Source organism: Lepidothrix coronata, unplaced genomic scaffold, assembly GCF_001604755.1.
Source record: "Lepidothrix coronata isolate B3197 unplaced genomic scaffold, Lepidothrix_coronata-1.0 Scaffold147, whole genome shotgun sequence".
NCBI lineage: Eukaryota > Metazoa > Chordata > Aves > Passeriformes > Pipridae > Lepidothrix > Lepidothrix coronata.
Genome location: NW_016690327.1, coordinates 136871 through 155128, shown reverse-complemented (window position 1 = coordinate 155128; position 18258 = coordinate 136871). Strand labels below are relative to the sequence as shown.

Genomic DNA, 18258 nt, shown 5'->3' with positions numbered 1-18258 from the left:
GCCTCAGCGCGGGGGTCGCGGCCCCTTTAAGACCGCGAGCGGGGTTTGGGGGGTGGGAAGATGGCGGCTCCCGCTGAGGGCAGGGAGCGCTGCCACGTGACCGCGGCGCGCGCTCGCGTCCCCGCCCCGCCCCCTCCCGCGCCTTCGGCGATTGGCCGCGGCGCGGCGGCGGCGGGCGCTGATTGGGCGGCGTTGGCGCGCGAAGGGGTGCGCGCGGCGCCCGGGGGAGCCGCGCCGCAGCGGGGGCAGGAAACAATAGGGAAGGAGCCGCGGCTGTGAAGGCTCCGAGCGCCCAGCGCAGCGACCGCCTCGCCCACCCGCGCCTCAGCCCCGCGCCCCGCCATGGCGGACAAGGAAGGTAAAGGCTCCCGTATGGCCGGCGCGGCCTCCGCCGTGAGGCGCGGGGATGTCCCCCCCCTCCCCTCGCCTTTCCTCCTCGCGGCGTGAGAGGAGCGGGGGCGGCGCCACCAGGGGGCGCTCGAGCCCCCCCCCCACCGTCATGGCCGCCGCCAACTCCCCGCGGCACCGGCCGGGGGGTTCCACCGGGACCCTCCGTGAGCCCCCAGGGGCGGGGTTGTGAGGCCCCCTTCGGTGGGGTGAGGGGAGCGGGGAAGGGCCGTGCCATGCGAGGGGCGCGGGCAGGACGCGGTGGTGCAGACAAAGGTGTCACCGGCCGCTGCCGCGCCACGCGGGGGTGCCCCGGTTCCGTGGGGGTGCCCCGGTTCCGTACGGGAGCTCCGGTTCAGCGGGGCCGCCCTCCCCTTTCCTTTGGGATGCCCCCGTTTCGTAGGGGTGTCCCCCGGTTCCACAGGGCTGCTCCCAGTTCCGTGGGTAAGCTCCCGTTGCACGGGGGCGAACCCCCGTTCCCTGGGGGAGAGCCCCGGTACCGTGAGGCTGCTCCCGTTTCGTGGCACAGCCCCGGTTCCGCGGGCCCGCCCCCGTTCCGTGGGGGTTCCCCCCGGTTCTCTGGGAGTGCTCCCGTTTCCACGGGACATCCCCGGTTCTGTGGGGCTGCTCCGGTTCCGCGGGGGTGTTCCCGTTCCCCGGGTGAACTCCCCCAGGTCTGCCCGCCCCCGTTCTCTTCCTCCCGCGGCGGAGGCTGGTGGCAGATGGGATGAGAAAAACGTGTGAGAGCAACCAGGCAGCAGAAGGAGCCTTGGAAAACTGGATTTTTGGGAACTACTAGTTCAAGGCTGCGCCCAGACTGGCCTGTTTAACAGCGGTTGGTGGGTGTCCTGCTTTTAAACGTTGTTACACGTCTGGGCTTGGCCTCCGTGGTGCCCTGTGCCCTAAGTTTTAAAATTTTATTGTGCTCCTGCTGACGACATGATCATCATTGAACCACCACAGAATGGTTTGGGTTGGAAGGGAACTTAAAGCCCATCCAGTCCCACCCCCTGCCATGGGCAGGGACACCTTCCACCAGCCCAGGTTGCTCCAAGCCCTGTCCAGCCTGGCCTTGGACACTTCCAGGGATGGAGTTTGACATAGTTGTATTAATTCTGAGCCATATATCCAGAATAAAAGGATTAGCTTGTGCAACAGGGTATTTTTAATTATCTAAGAACCAGTAGAGCATCCAACAGCAAACCAGGGTGTGATGTAGTTGGCTCTAATCCACTGCCTGCTCACGGTGATGTGTGTTTTTAAATACAGGCTAATTAATTGTATGTATTTTTTTAAAAACCCACTTCAGCAGCCTTTGATGATGCGGTGGAAGAACGTGTGATCAACGAGGAGTATAAAATATGGAAAAAGAACACCCCCTTCTTGTATGATTTGGTGATGACCCACGCCCTGGAGTGGCCCAGCTTGACTGCTCAGTGGCTTCCTGATGTCACAAGGTAAATTAATCCTTTTGTTTTCTAGTTAAAGCAGAATAAATAGTAAATCCAGGATCACTTTTTGTTAAAGTAAGGCAGTGTGTAATTCCTTTCTGTCTTAATAACCCCCTGCCTTGCCAACAGCAAGTTGAGGACTCTCAACACCAGAGATAATCAGTACAGACATTTTTAATTTGGGACGGTGTCTTCTGTTATTGAGAAGATGTTTTCACACATTTGATTTTAATGTTTTTCTTATTCCAGGTTCACCCACCCCTTCAATAAGCAAAAAACTCATCAGAAATAGAGTTAGATATAATCTGAAGAACCACCATTTTGTCCTAAGCTTCCATAACCACGTTCTGAGTTGTACTTGAGCTGCTCAAATCTCTTAAAGGAAGGCAGGGGAGTGGTGGTCTGTTGTGCTGAGACAGTTTTAGGTTGAGCTCATAAAATCCCAGACTGATTTGGGTTGAAATGGAAGTTATAGATCATCCAGTCCCACCCCCTGCCATGAGCAGGGACACCTTCCACTAGCCCAGGTTGTTCCAGACCCTGTCCAACCTGGCCTTGGACACTTCCAGGGATGGGGCAGCCACAGCTTCTCTGGGAAACCTGTGCCAGGGCCTCCCCACCCTCACAGGGAAGGATTTCTTCCCAATATCCCATCTAAATCTGCTCCTCTAAGTGTGAAGCCGTTCCCCCTTGTCCTGGCACTCTGTGCTCTTGTAAAAAGTCCCTCTCCATCTTTCTTGTGGGACACCCTGAGCTGTGATAAGTGATTTCCTCCAGAGGAAGCAGGTTTTTCACTGGGACAGGAAAACAACCATAAATTTGAAGATCCTTATTCTGTCAGAAGCTGCAATAAAAATTGTTGTTGTAATGAGCCCAGTGTTTGTGACCCCTGCTTTGTTCCTCTCCCCTCGCAGACCTGAAGGCAAAGATTTCAGTATCCACAGGTTAGTCCTGGGCACCCACACCTCAGATGAGCAGAATCACCTGGTCATAGCGAGTGTGCAGCTGCCCAACGACGATGCCCAGTTTGATGCCTCCCACTATGACAGTGAGAAAGGAGGTAAGGGCCCAAAGGGGTGGGTTTTAACCATATTTTCCTTCCCTTTCCCAATAGAAAATATGTCTTCTTTCAACGTTCAGGCAGCAAGATTCACTTCTACTTCTCAACTGAACCATTTATTTCTGTGTTACCCCCTTAATGGGGAGTTTAATTGACAAATATGCCCCTTTGTGGATAAACACTCTGGTTTTTGAATGTATGTGATGTCTTAAGAATCTAATGATGAAAACAGAAGGTGGGGGCTTATTGCAAAAGCATTTTGGTCTGTGGGAAGCCTCACCCTTCCCTATTTCTCATCAGGAATTGACAGTGAATTCCATGCAGTGCTGCTTATTGGTATTTTTACTGTCACTTTTGCACTACATAAACTCTCCCAATGAGAAAGTCACTCCTGTAGAAGAATATTCTTATATTCTTTTACAGCCTGATAGCTGTGCCAGCCCCTGTTTTATTGTAGAAATTGGTTTCTATTGTGTTTTATGCAGTGTATCAGGCTTGAATTGGATGTTTCCTGTAACCTTTGTGGGTGTCAGCACTGCCACAAGTTAGACATTTCTCATGTTTACTTGACTGAATCAGTCTTTCCACCTGGTGAAAGTCCTTAAATGATCCAATGTTTGCCCTTCTTTTTACAGGAAGTCTGGATTGTGCAATGAGTATTTTGATCTTTGGGCCTCTTAAGAGTTATTCATGAGCACAATATTGTCTCATAAAGACTTGGTTTCTATTCTATTTTAGTATTTCTCAAAAATACATACTCCGATTTAAAAACAAACCCAAACCCCTCCTTTTGGCCAGAATTGTGCTGTGCAATTTTGTGAAATACTAAGTTACTGTGACTTTTAAGTATAAAGATAAGGGAGCTTTAGCAAGTTGTATTTCAGACCCAACTGCAACTTGATTTTACCAGAACTTGTCTATTTTGCAGTAAGAGCTTGACAGCACCAGTAGTTGAGTCTGAATCCTTGTGTCTTGATCTGAAACTTATTATTCCCAACTCCTAAATTCTTATTTCTAGAGTTTGGAGGCTTTGGGTCAGTCAGTGGGAAAATTGAGATTGAAATCAAGATAAACCACGAGGGAGAAGTGAACAGAGCACGTTACATGCCACAGAACCCCTGTATCATTGCCACCAAGACTCCATCCAGTGATGTCCTGGTCTTTGATTACACCAAACACCCTTCCAAACCAGGTGGGTGCTGCTTTGTTCTCACATACCAGCCAGCCCTTCCCAAAGGAAAGCTTGATGTGGTGAAAAAGAGCTTAAAAAGTTGCCTGGATTGCCTGTCATTTGGGGTTTTAGGGGGAAGTGGGTGTTTAGTGTAAGGTTATTTTGTATGAAGCTTCCAAATGTATCCATGGAAAGATAAACCTTGTGCTTTTGCTGGTTATTTTGTCACCTCACTGTGTGTGGTGGTGTTTGGGTTTTTTTGGAAGCTGTGATTTATTTAGTGGGTAGCTGAGCTGTTCCCCTTGTTATCCTGTGAAGATATTAACCTATAAACTCATCAAGATAGTATAGAGTAAATAGTTTTGCCACTTGTGGGGAGGATCAGAAGCACCTTTGTTGGTTTAAAAGTGTAGTTACAGATGATGAGGGAAAGAAAAATATCCCACCAGCAGTTTAGGAGGAGTTTTTGGAGCAGTGACAGATGAGCTGCTCTTCCTCCATCCAGCTGGGCCAGGTGACTCAGGCCAAAGCACGGAGAGGTGGCTCCTGGGCTACTGAAAAAGGCACAGCAAAGTTTAGTAAAGCACAGTAAAACTTAATGCAGGTATTCCAGGATGTGCTGGAAGTGATACCAGGCACTGGAGTTCTTGCACTGCCTCGTTACAGATCCTTCTGGAGAGTGTAACCCTGACCTGCGTCTTCGTGGGCACCAAAAGGAGGGTTATGGGCTGTCCTGGAACCCAAACCTCAGTGGGCACTTGCTCAGTGCCTCTGATGATCATGTGAGTACTTTAAATAGAGCTGAGGTCCAACCTGCACTTGGTGTGCCCTGGGAAGGTCAGGAATGTTCTGGGTTTGAGGGGGAGGAGGTGAAGGGATCATCTGTCTGGAGAAGTAATTTTTTGAGTTTTCTGTTGTTTCAAAGACCATCTGCTTGTGGGATATCAGTGCTGTTCCCAAAGAAGGCAAAGTGGTGGATGCAAAGACCATCTTCACGGGCCACACAGCAGTGGTGGAAGATGTATCTTGGCACCTGCTCCATGAATCCCTTTTTGGATCCGTTGCTGATGATCAGAAGCTCATGATGTAAGTGGGGGAACCTCTTCACAACCCAAGTGCTTTCCCATTTGCTGCTCAGTGCCTTGGTGAAAGGGGACAGGAACCTTTGTTTCAATTCCGTGTTTTTCCATTCCCAGCTGGGACACTCGGTCAAACAACACCTCCAAACCCAGTCATTCCGTGGATGCTCACACAGCTGAAGTCAACTGCCTTTCCTTCAACCCTTACAGTGAGTTCATCCTGGCCACAGGATCAGCTGATAAGGTACATCCACCTTGAGCTTGGAACATCCTTGTCCTGTTTCTGATGTGTAAGTGTGGGTGTACACGTTGGTTACTTCAACAAAATGTGGTTTTGTATTTTTTTCACAGACTGTAGCTCTGTGGGACTTGAGGAACCTAAAACTGAAGCTGCACTCCTTTGAATCACATAAAGATGAAATATTTCAGGTATAACAAAATGTCTTTATCTTTTATGCACATAGAGTTGGGAAAATAGTCTTTTCTACTCTCTTTTTATTAGAGATGCTTTCCCTTTAAAACACATTCTTTTCTCTCCTCTGCTTATCATTTTCTGGGTGATTGTTGTGGGGCTGCAGAGCTCCAGTACAGATAAGAGTGTCCAGGAGGCCAGACTGGAAACAGAGAAATGCTCTGGAGCTTTAACCACAGCAGAAGGATGAAATGGTAGCAGTGCAGGGTCCATTAAATTATTCATGGCAGCAGATTGAAGCAGGAGGCCCCAGTGAAATGGCTGCAGTGTTTCCATCTCCTCAGCCTGCTCCTGGAGGAAGGTTTAACTGCTTCCCGTTAACAGGATCACCAAAACATCCTCTGACAACAAACAACTGCTAATTTTACTGGTGTAAATATAGAATGTTCACATCGTGGGTGGCACGTGCTTAGCAGATACAATATTTCCATCTCCAGCTCGTGCCTTAATCAGAGGGGAAAATATGCAGAGATTTCTTTTTGGTGGGAGGATTATTAGTTCAGACCGTAGTTATGTCTAAATAAAACTACACACGAAATCCTGAAGTGCAGAATTCTGAGTTCTTTCCTAATCCTGTGATCCTATTAGGTGGTGTGTTTTTGGAGAGCCTTATCTCCAGCAGGAGTGGTAAATGTGAGCTTTTGGGCAGCTAAGCTCAACTTACAGTGATTTGTTTTCGTGTGAGAACTGCACCTACTGCTGAAGGAATCCCTGGGTCAGCCTTGTGCAATAATCCTTCCTGAGATAAGGAGCAGCCAATACCCTTGGGAGCTGTTTGCACTTGGGAACACGTGGGCTTTGTTAGAGGAAAGGTTCCAGGTGGCACCTTTCTGGTGTGTGGATGTTCACAAACTGCCTCCTGTGCTCAGGGTTCTCAGCTGGGGGTATTTTTATTCCGGGTTATTGTCAGTTTGAATTCTCGTGGAGCTTTCAGGACACACAGTGAAGTGGTGTTTGTTGTCAGTGTCGTGTTACAGCTTCTTAAAACTTAATTTCCAAATTCATCCTTGTCTGTAGGTTCAGTGGTCTCCCCATAATGAAACTATACTGGCCTCCAGTGGCACGGACCGCAGGCTAAATGTCTGGGACTTGAGGTAAATCCCAAATTATTCACATTGTCCCCACAAAATGTTGTTCATTAATTGCATCACACCTTAAAAAACAAACCAACACCCCACCTTTTCTTTTTTTCTCCTTTTTTTTTGCAGTAAAATTGGAGAAGAGCAATCCCCTGAAGATGCTGAGGATGGGCCCCCAGAGCTGTTGGTGAGTCATTTCAATCTCATTAATTGCTTTGACCAGTTGCTCACTCGTACAAGGGTAGATTTGTAACCACTCCCCTTTTTGATTCCCCAATCCTAGTTTATTCATGGTGGTCATACTGCAAAGATATCTGATTTCTCCTGGAATCCCAACGAGCCCTGGGTCATTTGTTCTGTATCAGAAGATAATATCATGCAAGTCTGGCAAATGGTGAGTTGCTTGGGAGAGTGCAGGAAGTGGCAGGTGAGAGATGGTGTTGAAATGCCTGGATTTCAGCATTCCTGCTTTTATTTGCAGCTCTCAGAGTTGCTCATTTTGTAGCATTGCTGAAATCTCAAAGGGACAGTGAAACCCCCTTTAGCTTTGGTCAGAACAATGGTTTCCAAATACTCAGAAGCTGTTTTGTATTTAAGAAAAAAATAAATAAAATAAGGAAGTGCTGGTGCAGAAGAAAATTTTTCCCTTCTATGCTTGAAGGAAAAACAGTGTGTGAGAACCAACAATGAAACTGAGGTTTCTGTTAGTTACTGTCCTGAGGAATAAAATCTTTGTAAATGATACAAATGCCCTTCTAAGGATGGAGAGTGGGAATGGTTTGCTGCCCCTACATTCCCAGCTGTTGAAGGTTTTGGAAAACAATCTTGACCTTTGAGAAGACCATAATCCTATTTATTTTTTTTTATTTACCTGTAGATTTTGTTCTTGGCAGCTTTCCATGTGGTTCTTTTGGAAGGTGCAGCTAAGTAGAGGATCTACTAAATACATACAAAACAGTGTTGACTGAAGTAAGCCTTGCAGTGGCCTCTGCTTTAACAAGGCAGATTCCTAAGCTAAAACAATTTAGAGGAAACTTGGGAAATGTTTTGAAGATGTGGCTCTTATGGAAAAGGTCATTTGTGTTGCTGCTTTGATGTTAAATGATCTTGGGTGATACATATCTGCAGATTAAAAGCTGCCAGAGGTTTTTGAGGGGGTGGAATCCTGTCCAGAGCAGTGGGAAGTGCTTCCTCAATCCCTCCACCCCTGTCTTGCAGGCTGAGAACATCTATAACGATGAAGATCCCGAAGGAAGCGTGGATCCAGAAGGTCAAGGATCCTAGATGACAACCTTTTCCTCTTTTTAGTCTTTTTTTTTTTTCCTTCTCTTCCCTCTCAACCCCGATATTGACTTAACACTGGTTTTGAGACACACGTAGGCTTTGTGTTCAGCCATCCACCTGTAGATCCCATCACAGGCTTTTTCACCCAGACAGCGAGTACCCACCCCCCAAAAAAGGGCTCAGCCCCCTCAGCCAGGTCAGTGCTGTAGCCCCTCGATCAGAATTCCTGCAGCAACCTCTTGTGTCAGGCTGGCTGTCCCCTTTTGGCTGCCTTTCATCACACAGCAAGCTTGGGTTTGGTTTCTTTCCTTGCTCCAGCCACGGGCTTTTTCCTAATTTAAACAAAAGTCGAATTGGCAGAGCTGCCCAGTGGGCTTGAGCCAATAGGGATGATACAAGTGTTAATCCACTGGCAGCTCAGAAATGGTGTGGAAGGTCCTGGCCTCCTCAGTGCAACTCAGAGGCCTTGGAATTCCTTTAGTTATCTGTACCTTGTGGATTTTTTTCTGCCTTTGCAGATGCAAAACACACTTGCAAGTTCTGACTCGAACTGAAATTAGTCTCTGGTTTTTTTTTTTTCTTTTTTTTTTTTTTGTCTCTCCTGGCAATTCTGAGCTTTTCATTCCTTCCTCCCTCTCCCTTTTCTCCCACCTGCTGGGCCACAGCGGTTCGGATTCTTTAGCTATTCCTGCAGAGCATCCTTCACACCCCCTCCCCATGTTGTTTTTTTTTTTTTTGCTCTATTGTGTGTTTCTCGAGCTGTGTTTTTTCACATGATGTTTCTTTCCTTTCTGTGAAATGGTTTTTAAGACTTGGGACCCCCAAGTTGTAAAAGGTGTATGTTTGTGCCAGCGGACGGCCCTGCCCGGTGCCCTGAGCAGCGTTGGCAGCTGGTGTGGAGCAGATTAAACGTGGATGAACTACTTTTTTTAGGAGTTAGTCCTTGACCACTGGTTCCTGCACGTCTTCCACTCGGGTGTCCCGTGCCACCAGCAGCCTGTTACTCTCCATCTCCTCATGACTAATTGCGTGTAAGTCCTTCAGTTGGAATAAAGTTTTTCTACGTAAACGCCGTGGAGTTTTGGGGAGTTCTGTGCTCTTTTCTTCCTGCCTTTTCTGCTCTGTCAGGGTAAGGTTGACCTGTTCAGGGAGCAGGGATAGGAAGGGTGTGGTCTCCACCTCTGTGTGTCCCACGAGACTGGGTGCTGGGATAGATTTTTTTTTTTTTGCTGTTTTCTTTGTGGAATGAGTCAATGAGCACTTAAAATCCCCAAGCAGCCACAAAAGCCCTGAGCTGTTCCTTCCCCCTCAAGCCTGTCTGCCTTCTGGCTCTGCCTTCAGCCCCTGCCACAGAGCTGTTTTTGTTAATCTGCAGCATGAATAGTCTGGTACAAACACCCAGGTTGGACACACAGACTCGGGATTTGGAGACGCAGCTTTGGGAATGAAAAGGCTCCTTAAACTCTGACCTTTATTTTCAGTGTGAGACTCGATATAAAGTGAAAACCTCTTACCCACCACCTTGTTTCTGTGGGGCACATCCCAGTACAGCAGAGACCCTTGAAATACAAAAGAAAATCCTGTTCAAAGGATAAAGCTTCTCTTGCATGTAAACTTTTAAAAGTCAACACCCCCACCCCCCCAGAACTTTCAGTGCAGGTTTAAACAATCCATCTATGGGACAAGGCAAGATACGTTTTCCCAAACACAGCAAAACATAAATCTGTTATTCCTCATCCGTGTCCATTGTTCAGTGCAAGGATTGTTTGCTCTGCTCCTCTGTGGAAAAGCAGTTTTACTACATGAGCAGCAGCAGCAGCAGCACCTGGAGAAACACACCCAGGGAAAGGACTGTCTGGTATTCCTGACTCCAGGCAGCAGCTGTGCTTCAGGCAGGATAAGCAGCACGAGGAGACATCCCTTGTAGATCCTCTGTCCATTGTTTTTGCTACAAAGAGGAAAATTCCATAGTTCTAACAGTCCTGGTCTGCCTTTTCCTCCGATTTGCAAAGGTGTCCATAGATTTCCAGGCAGCTCCTGTAAGGGGAGAAAGGAAACTTAGGCTATGGAATATTTACATAAATACTCTGGCTGGAGGAAAAAAGGGAAGGGGGGTGCTATTTCTGGAAAGCATTCTTTTCACAGTACAGAAGAAAAGAAATTGGGAAGCACTTCAGGAGGCTCGGTGAGTGCGTGGGTTTGGGGGGGTGTGGGCCTGGCCCAGCCCTTCCAGAGCCCTTTGGCAAACAGGATTTGACAGACGGGAATGTCATTTCTGGTGTGAGCTACAGGAAGAGGCAGCTCGGAGCTGCCCTTAACTCTGAGCTCCCTGGAGCGAATGTGAGACCTCATTAAAGGTGTCCTGACACCGGAGAAGCCTCGGGTGCTGTCGCTTCCAGGAAGGGCAGTTTGTAGATTCCAGGAGTTAAAAGAGAGTCCACGGGATTAAATGTTGGTCTGTGATTTAGGAGAACCCCACACGGCAGACACAGGGGGGTGGTGGGATCTGAATACATCTGGTGAGAACACAGGCTGAGAGATCTCTTCCCTGTGCTTGCCATGCCGAAGTCTTACCTGGATAAAAGCTATTTGGGGCAGGGAATATCCTGTGAGGAGGTTTGGAGGGAGAAGGGGAAAAAGGAATGCTAAAGGAGCAGTGAGGCTACAGAAAACGGTTAAGAGTGTGCACAGCTGGGATTGGAGTAACAGAACAGCTCCAGGCTCGGTGAGTAAAACAGTCCACAAACTCCAGGATGTGTTCTGGAGCTTTGGAAAATCCCAGCCATAGAGTTTTATGAGCAGAACACGGTTCTCTTCCATTGGAGAGCATCCACAACACCTTCCCAAACCTAAACCTCAGCTCCTTTCCACATATTCCTGAGGAAACCACCACTTAAGTCGCCACACCTGCTTCTTGGGAAGCAACTCCACTCCTGTGCGTGCAGGAATTTCCAGCAAATCCCTATTTGCTGTTTGGCAAAGGGGCTGGAATTCCTGCTGTGCTGCCCCACCGGGCCCCTGGGTCACACACCAGCCGTGTCCCCAGGAACCAGAAGCAGAAGCCCGTGGTGTCCCACAGCTGTGTGTTCCCAGACTCTTCCCCACCATCCTCCTCCTCTTCCCAACCCCTCTGCACCACAGGGATGAGACACAAACGCACTTGTAGATGGAGAGCTCCCTGTGGAGGCTCGTCCTCAGCTCCTCCAGCTCCTGGTTCTTGCGCTGCTGGAGCTGGACCCCGTTCTTCAGCTCCTTCAGCCTGTCTTCCAGCTCCTCAACCTGCTCCTGGGGAGGGAAAAGAAAAGAATGGATTAGCTGGAGGAGGAAGGTGCACAGCCAGGCTGACAGTGCCCAACCACCCTCTTTAAAAACCTCTGCAAAAAAAGCTTTGTTTGGGTACAAAGGTGGGAATTTGGGATGTGTTTTGTCCCTAGGCTTCTCCCAGCTGCTTGGTTTTGTCCCCTAAGCTACTCAGTGTGTGTTTTGAGAAGCTGCCAGAACTGTAAAAGCCCATGAGTCAGAATGAGATAAATGAGGAATTTGGGAAAAGGAAAACGTGGAGGCACACCAGGGATGCTCCAAAGTCCTGTCCTCCAAGGGACAGTGGTCCCTGAAATCCAAGGCAAGCCGTGCCATGGGTGCTGGTGGCCTGGTCCCCATTCCAGCAGGGAGGAGCTGCAATGGAAGGGGAACATCAGTTCCAGAAAGTGCTCGGAGCCAGGCTGGGAGGAGGCAGCGCCTGCGAGCCGAGAACAGAGAGTGTTGAAAGGGGGGGAGATTAATTGTGGAGCCTCTTTGCCAAATGTGCTCTTGCAGATATTGAATTGCCTTGTCCCTCAGACCAAAGTGCCGGGGGAAAAAAGGCCTGGTCCAGCCAGAAGTAACCCTCCCAGGAGGCAGCCCAGCCCATGGGCTGTGGGCATGGGAGAGGGGACCCTTCTTGGCAGTGGGAAGGGCAGAATCTGTCCCGGCAGGACTGGGTTTTAAAGAAAAGCCACACTAATTTAAAACTGGCTTTTCCAAGTGCCTTGGCCCAGCCCTGTGTTGGAAATGTGTGGTGCCTGTGCTCAGCAGCATCGCTCAGCTTTGGGAAGGAACCCTCCAAACCCTTCACCTCATCCTTGCTCGCTGGGGCCATTTCCAAGGGGCAGGTCAAAACCAAGGGAGAATATATTCAGGAGAAACCTATTTTCCAAGCTGGGTAAAGCCCCAGAACTTCCCCACCCCATCCCTGGGTTTGCCTTATGCCCAGGGGCTGCTGCTTCGTGCCAGCCCGGTGGGGGATAATTTTGATTCCAACCAGCAGGAGATATTCCACATCCTCCCCTTCCTCATGCACCCCATTCCTCCCCTTGGCCCCGTGTGCAAGACCTGCAGCACCCACATTTCCTTGGCTGCAAAGAACCACCCCTGCTCTGCCAGAGGAGGGTTGTGGGGTGCCTGACAGGGCACGTACCCGGTACTGCCCGACCTCCTCGTCCCGCTTCTGCTTGACGAGGACGATCTGCTCCTCCAGGCTGCGGTTCTGCAGCCTCAGCCGGCTGACCTCGCCCTGCAGGGGCCTCAGGGCCTCCTTCATGCCCTGGATCTCCCCCTGCATCTCCTGCAGCGCCCTGGCCCCGGCCTCGCGCCGCTCCAGCAGCCGCAGCAGCTGGGGCTCGTAGTGCTCCTCCAGCCCCCGCCGGCTCTGCGCCACGAAGCTCTCGAACTCCACGGACAGCCGGCGGCTCTCCTGCAGGTACAGGTTGTCCTGCCGGCACGGCGGGGCCTCCAGGCGTTGCCTCAGAGCCTCCTTCTCCTTCTCGCAGGTCTCCTTCAGCTGGGACAGCTCCCCCGAGAGCTGCCCGGCCTGGGTCTCCAGCTCGCCCTGGTAGGCGGCGTGCTGGGACAGGTCGTGCCGCCGGCTCTCCAGCTGGTACTGGCAGGCCACGCACTCCTTGGTCACCCTGAACAGCTTCTGCTTGATCTGCCGGATCTCATCCCTCAGGTTGTCCCTCTCCAGCTCCACCTTGGCCAGCAGCCTGCAGGCTGCCTGGATCTCCTCGTGGGCATGGCGGATCTCCTGCAGCGCCGGCTCCCGGAGCTGGGCCAGCTCCGAGATCAGGCTGTCTCTCTCCTTCTCCAGCTGCTCCACGATTTCAATGCACTCTTGGAAGTAGTTCCCCAGCTCTTCCAGGGTCAGGCACTGATGTTCTGTGGCGTCTGCATCCAGAGGGCTTCCTGCTCCCTCTGCATCCATGTCCAGTGGAACCTCTGCCCTGTCTGTGTCTGCATCGTCTGGGATCCCTGCCCTGTCTGTGTCCATGTCCAGTGGGATTGCTGCTCCATCTGCATCCTCATCCAGTGGGATCCCTGCCCCACCTGCATTCAAGTCCTGTGGGATCCCTGTTGCATCCACATCCACTGGGATCCCTGTCCCACCTGTATCCACATCCAGTGGAATCTCTACTCCATCTGCATCCATGTCCAGTGGGATTCCTGTCCCACCTGCATCCGCGTCCAGCGGGATCGCTGCCCCACCCACATCCAGTGGAATCCCCACTCCTTCCGCATCCACGTCCAGCGGGACTCCTGCCACGTCCACATCCAGCGGGATCCCAGCCCCGGCTGCATCCTCGTCCAGCTGGGTCCCTGGCATGTTTAGCTCCAAGGGAGTGTCCCTGCTGGTAGCCTGCAGCTCCTGGCTGGAGTCTGGGCTGCCCCTGAGTGGGGATGTCACCCCCACACCCCCTGATGGGTCTAACGGGGTGTGTGGATGATCCACGTGTGGATGATCCACGTGTGGAGCAGCACCTGCAGCTGCTCCCTGAGGGGCTGAGGATGCTCCAGCTTCATCCAGCTGCAGCTCTGGAGGGGGCTCAGCCTGTGCCATCATGTCCCTGGAAGAGAGAGGAGACGTGAACCAGAGCAATGAGTGTAACAGGTCTCAGCCCTTCCTCCCACCCTGTGAGACCCCCGGAGCAGACCGAGCTGGGGGTGCTGCAGCTGTGACCATCCCATGTCACCCACAGGCTGGACGGGCTGGGCAGGGCTGTGCTCAACGCTCCGGTGACAACTTGGACCCAAACTGTCCAGAACAAGGGAAAAAATTCCTCTTAAAGGGACCGACTGCCACGGGGGGATGCAAACCCAGCCCCCAAACCCAAGAGCTGCTCCGGTGCCAATGGGAACAGCCACCGTGTCCCGGCCAACCTCCCCGGCGGCACCGGCGCGACCGGTGTGAGCACTCCCTTTAAAACTTCCCGGGATTTTAACGATGTGGCATAACCTCACGGCACGGGAATGTGCTGCTGGAGCCCAGGCAGGCTCCCGGGTGGCTGAGGTGGAGCAAACCCCGCACGCACAGCTCCGGGCGAGCGGCAGCGCCTGCAGCAGGAGCCGCTTTGCAGAGTCATCCGATCCCGGCATTGTCCCCAGACACGGTACCCGCAGCTGCCACCGCCAAATCCTCGGTCTCACGTTCGCCCGGGCGTTATTCGGGGTAGGACGGAGAAAACACCCCCCGGGTACGAGCCGGGGCTTTTCCTGCTGCTTCCCGGGAGCCGGGGCCGGTGGGTTCGGCGGGAGGATGCTCTCACCTCTCGGCCACGCCGCTGAGCTCATGTCTAGTCATTCCCTAAGGAATGAGCACAGGCTGGCACTCGCGGGCAGCCCTCGGCTCGGAGCAACGGCTTTAAGGAAAGAACTGATTTTCACCGATACTTTCTCTCCTAATAAGGCAGTTTTCGGCACCGATGACACATCGCAGCCTCGGACTCAACGGCCGGCGGCTGGAGAGGGGGCAGCGCCTGGAAAGGTGGGGAAAGGGCTCCTCTGCTTCGTTTTTCCTTGCCCTCCTCTGTGCCAGCCCTTATTTTTCAAAGTTCTCGGCTCCGCTTTGAGTGGGCAGGGCGGGAGGGGAGGACACAGCCCTGCCTTCCCAGCGGGGCGTGGGGGCTCGCTCCCACCCGCCACCCCTCATCCCGGGGCACCCCAGAACTCCTGGGTACCCCAGAGGGACCACCCCGGTCACCCTCGAGGGTCTCGGAGTGCTGAACCTCAGATCCCCCCACCCCAGCCCTGCACCCAAGGCTTTGGCAGCCCCCTCGCCTGCCCCACACCCCCAACCTCGCCCTGGATCCCGCACCCACGGGACCCTCTCGGGGGGGCATCAGCCCCTTCCCCGCCCAGCCCGGGTGGGCTCTTACCTTCCTCCCCTGGAGCCCAGCGCCTCCGGCTTTGCACTGCACATGGGCTTAGCATGGGGCGGGGGGGGGGTTATTAATAAACAGGGCTGGAAATCAGACTCCCCAGAGCAGCCGCTTCACCCGGCCACCGCCTGCAGTGCCAGCTGCGGGCGCTGCCTTCCTCCGCCCCGGGGAGGAGGAGGAGGAGGAGGAGGAGGGCGGGGAAGGCCAGGCTGTCTGCATCCCTGGCAGAGGCAGCCGCAGGGACTGGCTGCAGCCAGCCCCCATCCCTAGGGAGCAGTCCCCGCAGCCCCCCACCCGCTCCGGCTGTTCCCACCCGTGATTTATGGTGGAGGTTTGTTTTGTGCAACCTCGAAGCCCCCCCTTCCCGCGGCTCTTTCGTGGGATCTGCAGGTCCCCATCCCGCCAGGGTGCTGAGTAGGATGGGGGTGAGCCGGGATGGGGATAGTGGGGTGCCCGGGAGGGGTCCCCTGGGGCTGTGGGGGTTCATCTGTGATGGAAGAGGAAGTGCCAGAGGATGCAAATGCCAGGGCCTCATCCTGTACACGGGTGAGTGAGGGTGCTGGGAGCACGGTGTTACAATCCCCTCGGTATTGATTAGTGTCTTAAACACCAATATCTCAGGATTCTTAAGATGCCTCAGGTTGGCCCTGCAAACACCCCAGTAATGGCAGAGCACGGCCTCTGCTTCCCCTTCCGCCCACAACCGATCCCTTTTCCCTCTGTTTTGGGGATGGAGAAGGGGGTGTTTCACTCTGCAAAGCCCCATGGCGGCCACGGTCACACTCCTGGGAGTCCAGCAGCGACTCTGCCCTCACCCTTCTCCCACTGACTTGTTTTTCCACCTCTGCCCACCCACCATCCCCACAGCGGTGCCCACTCCCATCCTCCCCGCTCTGTGGATCCTAAACCAACCCTTTGGCCCTCACACCGCCAGCATGTGCTCACATAAAACACACATTTTAGATACAAATTGCCCAGCTGGCATGGGTGCCTCAGCCAGTGCTCACCACTTGGCCCACCCCACCCCTCACGGCGTTGCCCCCCGATCCTACCTCCGCCCGCGCCCGCTCCTGCCGCGCTCAGGAAGTTGGCACTCGCCTCTCAGGAAGTCGCCAGCTTACGTGCCCCAAAATCACCCAGCAACACACACCACAGCCCGCACCACCACCCTGTGCCACCCTGTCCCCGCGTCACCGACACCTTGCCCGTGGCTCGCCGGGGGCTGCCGAAACCAGGTTTAAAATAACAGCGCCCGTCCATCCTTCGGGAACAGAGCTTTAAAAGGAAAAGGGAGATTTCAGCGGTTCTTTTTTTTTTTTTTCCTCTCTTTTTTTGGACCCCGTTGCTTTTTTTTCAGCACGACGCACCTTCTCGTTCTCTCTCTCTCTCTTTTCTTTCCACGGAGCGCCTCTATTTTTGACTCAGTCGGAGAGGAATGCTGTTAATTCGCACAAGTTGGGTGTATAAATATATACATCCAGAGCCGAAACTGCCAAGGGGAAAAAACCTGCACATCACGTGGGCCGGGTCCAACAACCCCTTGTAGGGGCTGGAGGGGACGATGGCAGCAGCGCTGGGGGTTTGTGTGATGAGCTGCCAAGGGCAGGGTGGGGAGTGAAGAGGCTCAGCTGTTCTGTGCTCCGTAAGCGGATACCCCGGCCCAGGCCCCGGCACGGGGATGTTTTGTGGATATAACCAGGCAACGGGCGGCTCCGGTGTCACGGACAGACCCAGAAGCGCTCGGCAGAGCCCGACGGCCGCGGGCACGGGCTGGGGCAGGACCGTGCGGGGAGACGCCGTGGGCGGCCAAACAGCGCGGACTTTGCTCCGGTAAACAGAGCTGGAGGGGAGTTATCAGCGCTGCCAGAGGGGAGGCAAAAGGCAGGAGAGAGTTTGAGGGAGTCTGAGAGACGGAGTGTTCCGGCTGCCGGGATAAACAGCGGCGGATCCGGTCGCTGCGCCGCCAACGCGGCCCCGGCGAGTGGCTGAGGGGGGTTGTGGGGAGCAAAGAGCAGCTGGGGGGACTTCGCCTGCCCTGCAGTGACCTGGGGCTGTGTCTCCCTTCCTGGTGGATTTTTCCTTCATGCACGAAGGGCAGATCTGCCCCGAGGGCAGGGACGGAGCTGGCACTGCGGCGTCACCACCCTGGCACCACCATCTTGGCATTGCCACCGTGGCGCTGCCACAGCAAGCGCTGGCTCTGTCCCCGTGCTGTCCCTACACAATCTTTAGGGACAGGCTGGAAGTACCAGGGAAGTTTCCCAGCTTTGGGGCCTCCTTAGCCAGAGGCTCTGGCAGTGCCGGCGGCACCATGGGGTGTCCAACCTGCCCAGATCCCAGTGGGATTAGGCAGCGGTGATCCCGGGCAGTGCTGCCAGCACAGTGCCCTCACTCCTGGCTCTCCCTGGCTCCATTGGCCGAGTCCTGGGAGCACCTGGGGGCTCATCGTGCACCCACCATGGACCCATCTCAAAATTCCCAGTGCACCAGCCCAGGCAAGGAGGCTCGAGGGAGATCCTGGAGAGGGAGGTGAGGTCACCCAGCAGGGATGGAGGATGAGGAAGAGGAGAAGGAGGAGGATAAGGAAGAAGAGTGCAGTGTGGGCACGTGCCCAGCTGAGGCAGGGGTGAAAGGGAGAGTCCAAAGGCACCGTCTGCTCCACAGGGACCTTGGGAGCTCCATGGGAGCAGGGCCAGACCGTGTCCCTGTGCCACAGGCGCCAGCGGCTCCCACTTATCTGGGTGCTGGGTCCTGCTTTCCCTGTGGGGAGTGAGATGAGGAAAGCGCCATTCCTGCCACAGCTGCTCCCAAGGGATGCTCTGGCCCAGCCAGCGGAGCAGAGCAGGGTCAGATGGGGGGTCTGGCTGCAGGGACTGAGCACTAAAATCCCCCCCAGCACAGCCAGTCCCACACTGTGCCCCTTTGGCTTTATCTCTGCTCAGCCCAGACACTGGGATTAAACATCTGCCTCAAGGCTGCCTGTCCCTGGCAGCTCCCACGGCAGCTCCCCCAGCACCCCGCTGTGTCCATGTGCCCCCCGTGCCACCCCCGGGGGGATTTCACACCCCAGGTCTGGGGCTGCCAC

General features: G+C 53.5%; 2 protein-coding genes across 8 annotated transcripts in view; one reads left to right on the top strand and one right to left on the bottom strand.

Annotated features, from left to right (window-relative positions):
* RBBP4 (RB binding protein 4, chromatin remodeling factor) overlaps positions 1-9055 on the top strand; it is a 12298-nt gene extending 3243 nt beyond the window's left edge. For 2 of the 6 annotated variants that reach the window (XM_017828428.1, XM_017828432.1), the window contains exons 2-12: positions 1697-1844; positions 2753-2898; positions 3917-4090; positions 4736-4851; positions 4995-5155; positions 5266-5392; positions 5500-5577; positions 6638-6714; positions 6829-6886; positions 6983-7093; positions 7918-9055. In XM_017828428.1, the coding sequence (XP_017683917.1) occupies positions 1697-1844; positions 2753-2898; positions 3917-4090; positions 4736-4851; positions 4995-5155; positions 5266-5392; positions 5500-5577; positions 6638-6714; positions 6829-6886; positions 6983-7093; positions 7918-7983 (1262 nt within the window). In that variant the 3' untranslated portion in view covers positions 7984-9055. Of the gene's footprint in view, positions 1-223; positions 359-1093; positions 1227-1696; positions 1845-2752; positions 2899-3916; positions 4091-4735; positions 4852-4994; positions 5156-5265; positions 5393-5499; positions 5578-6637; positions 6715-6828; positions 6887-6982; positions 7094-7917 lie in introns of those variants that run through there. The other 4 variants (XM_017828429.1, XM_017828427.1, XM_017828430.1 and 1 more) reach the window with 4 other exon arrangements.
* Positions 9056-9441: 386 nt separating this feature from the next.
* SYNC (syncoilin, intermediate filament protein) lies at positions 9442-15308 on the bottom strand. 2 transcript variants are annotated; one of them, XM_017828306.1, is made up of 5 exons: positions 15171-15308; positions 13405-13862; positions 12440-13344; positions 11144-11268; positions 9442-10020 (listed from the first exon to the last, which is right to left on the bottom strand). In XM_017828306.1, exons 1-5 carry the CDS (start codon positions 15212-15214, stop codon positions 9957-9959), a joined length of 1596 nt encoding a protein of 531 aa, XP_017683795.1. In that variant the 5' UTR covers positions 15215-15308; the 3' UTR covers positions 9442-9956. The 2 variants fall into 2 exon arrangements, with proteins under 2 accessions (XP_017683795.1, XP_017683794.1); XM_017828305.1 differs by having other exon boundaries at positions 12440-13862.
* Positions 15309-18258: the final 2950 nt, after the last annotated feature.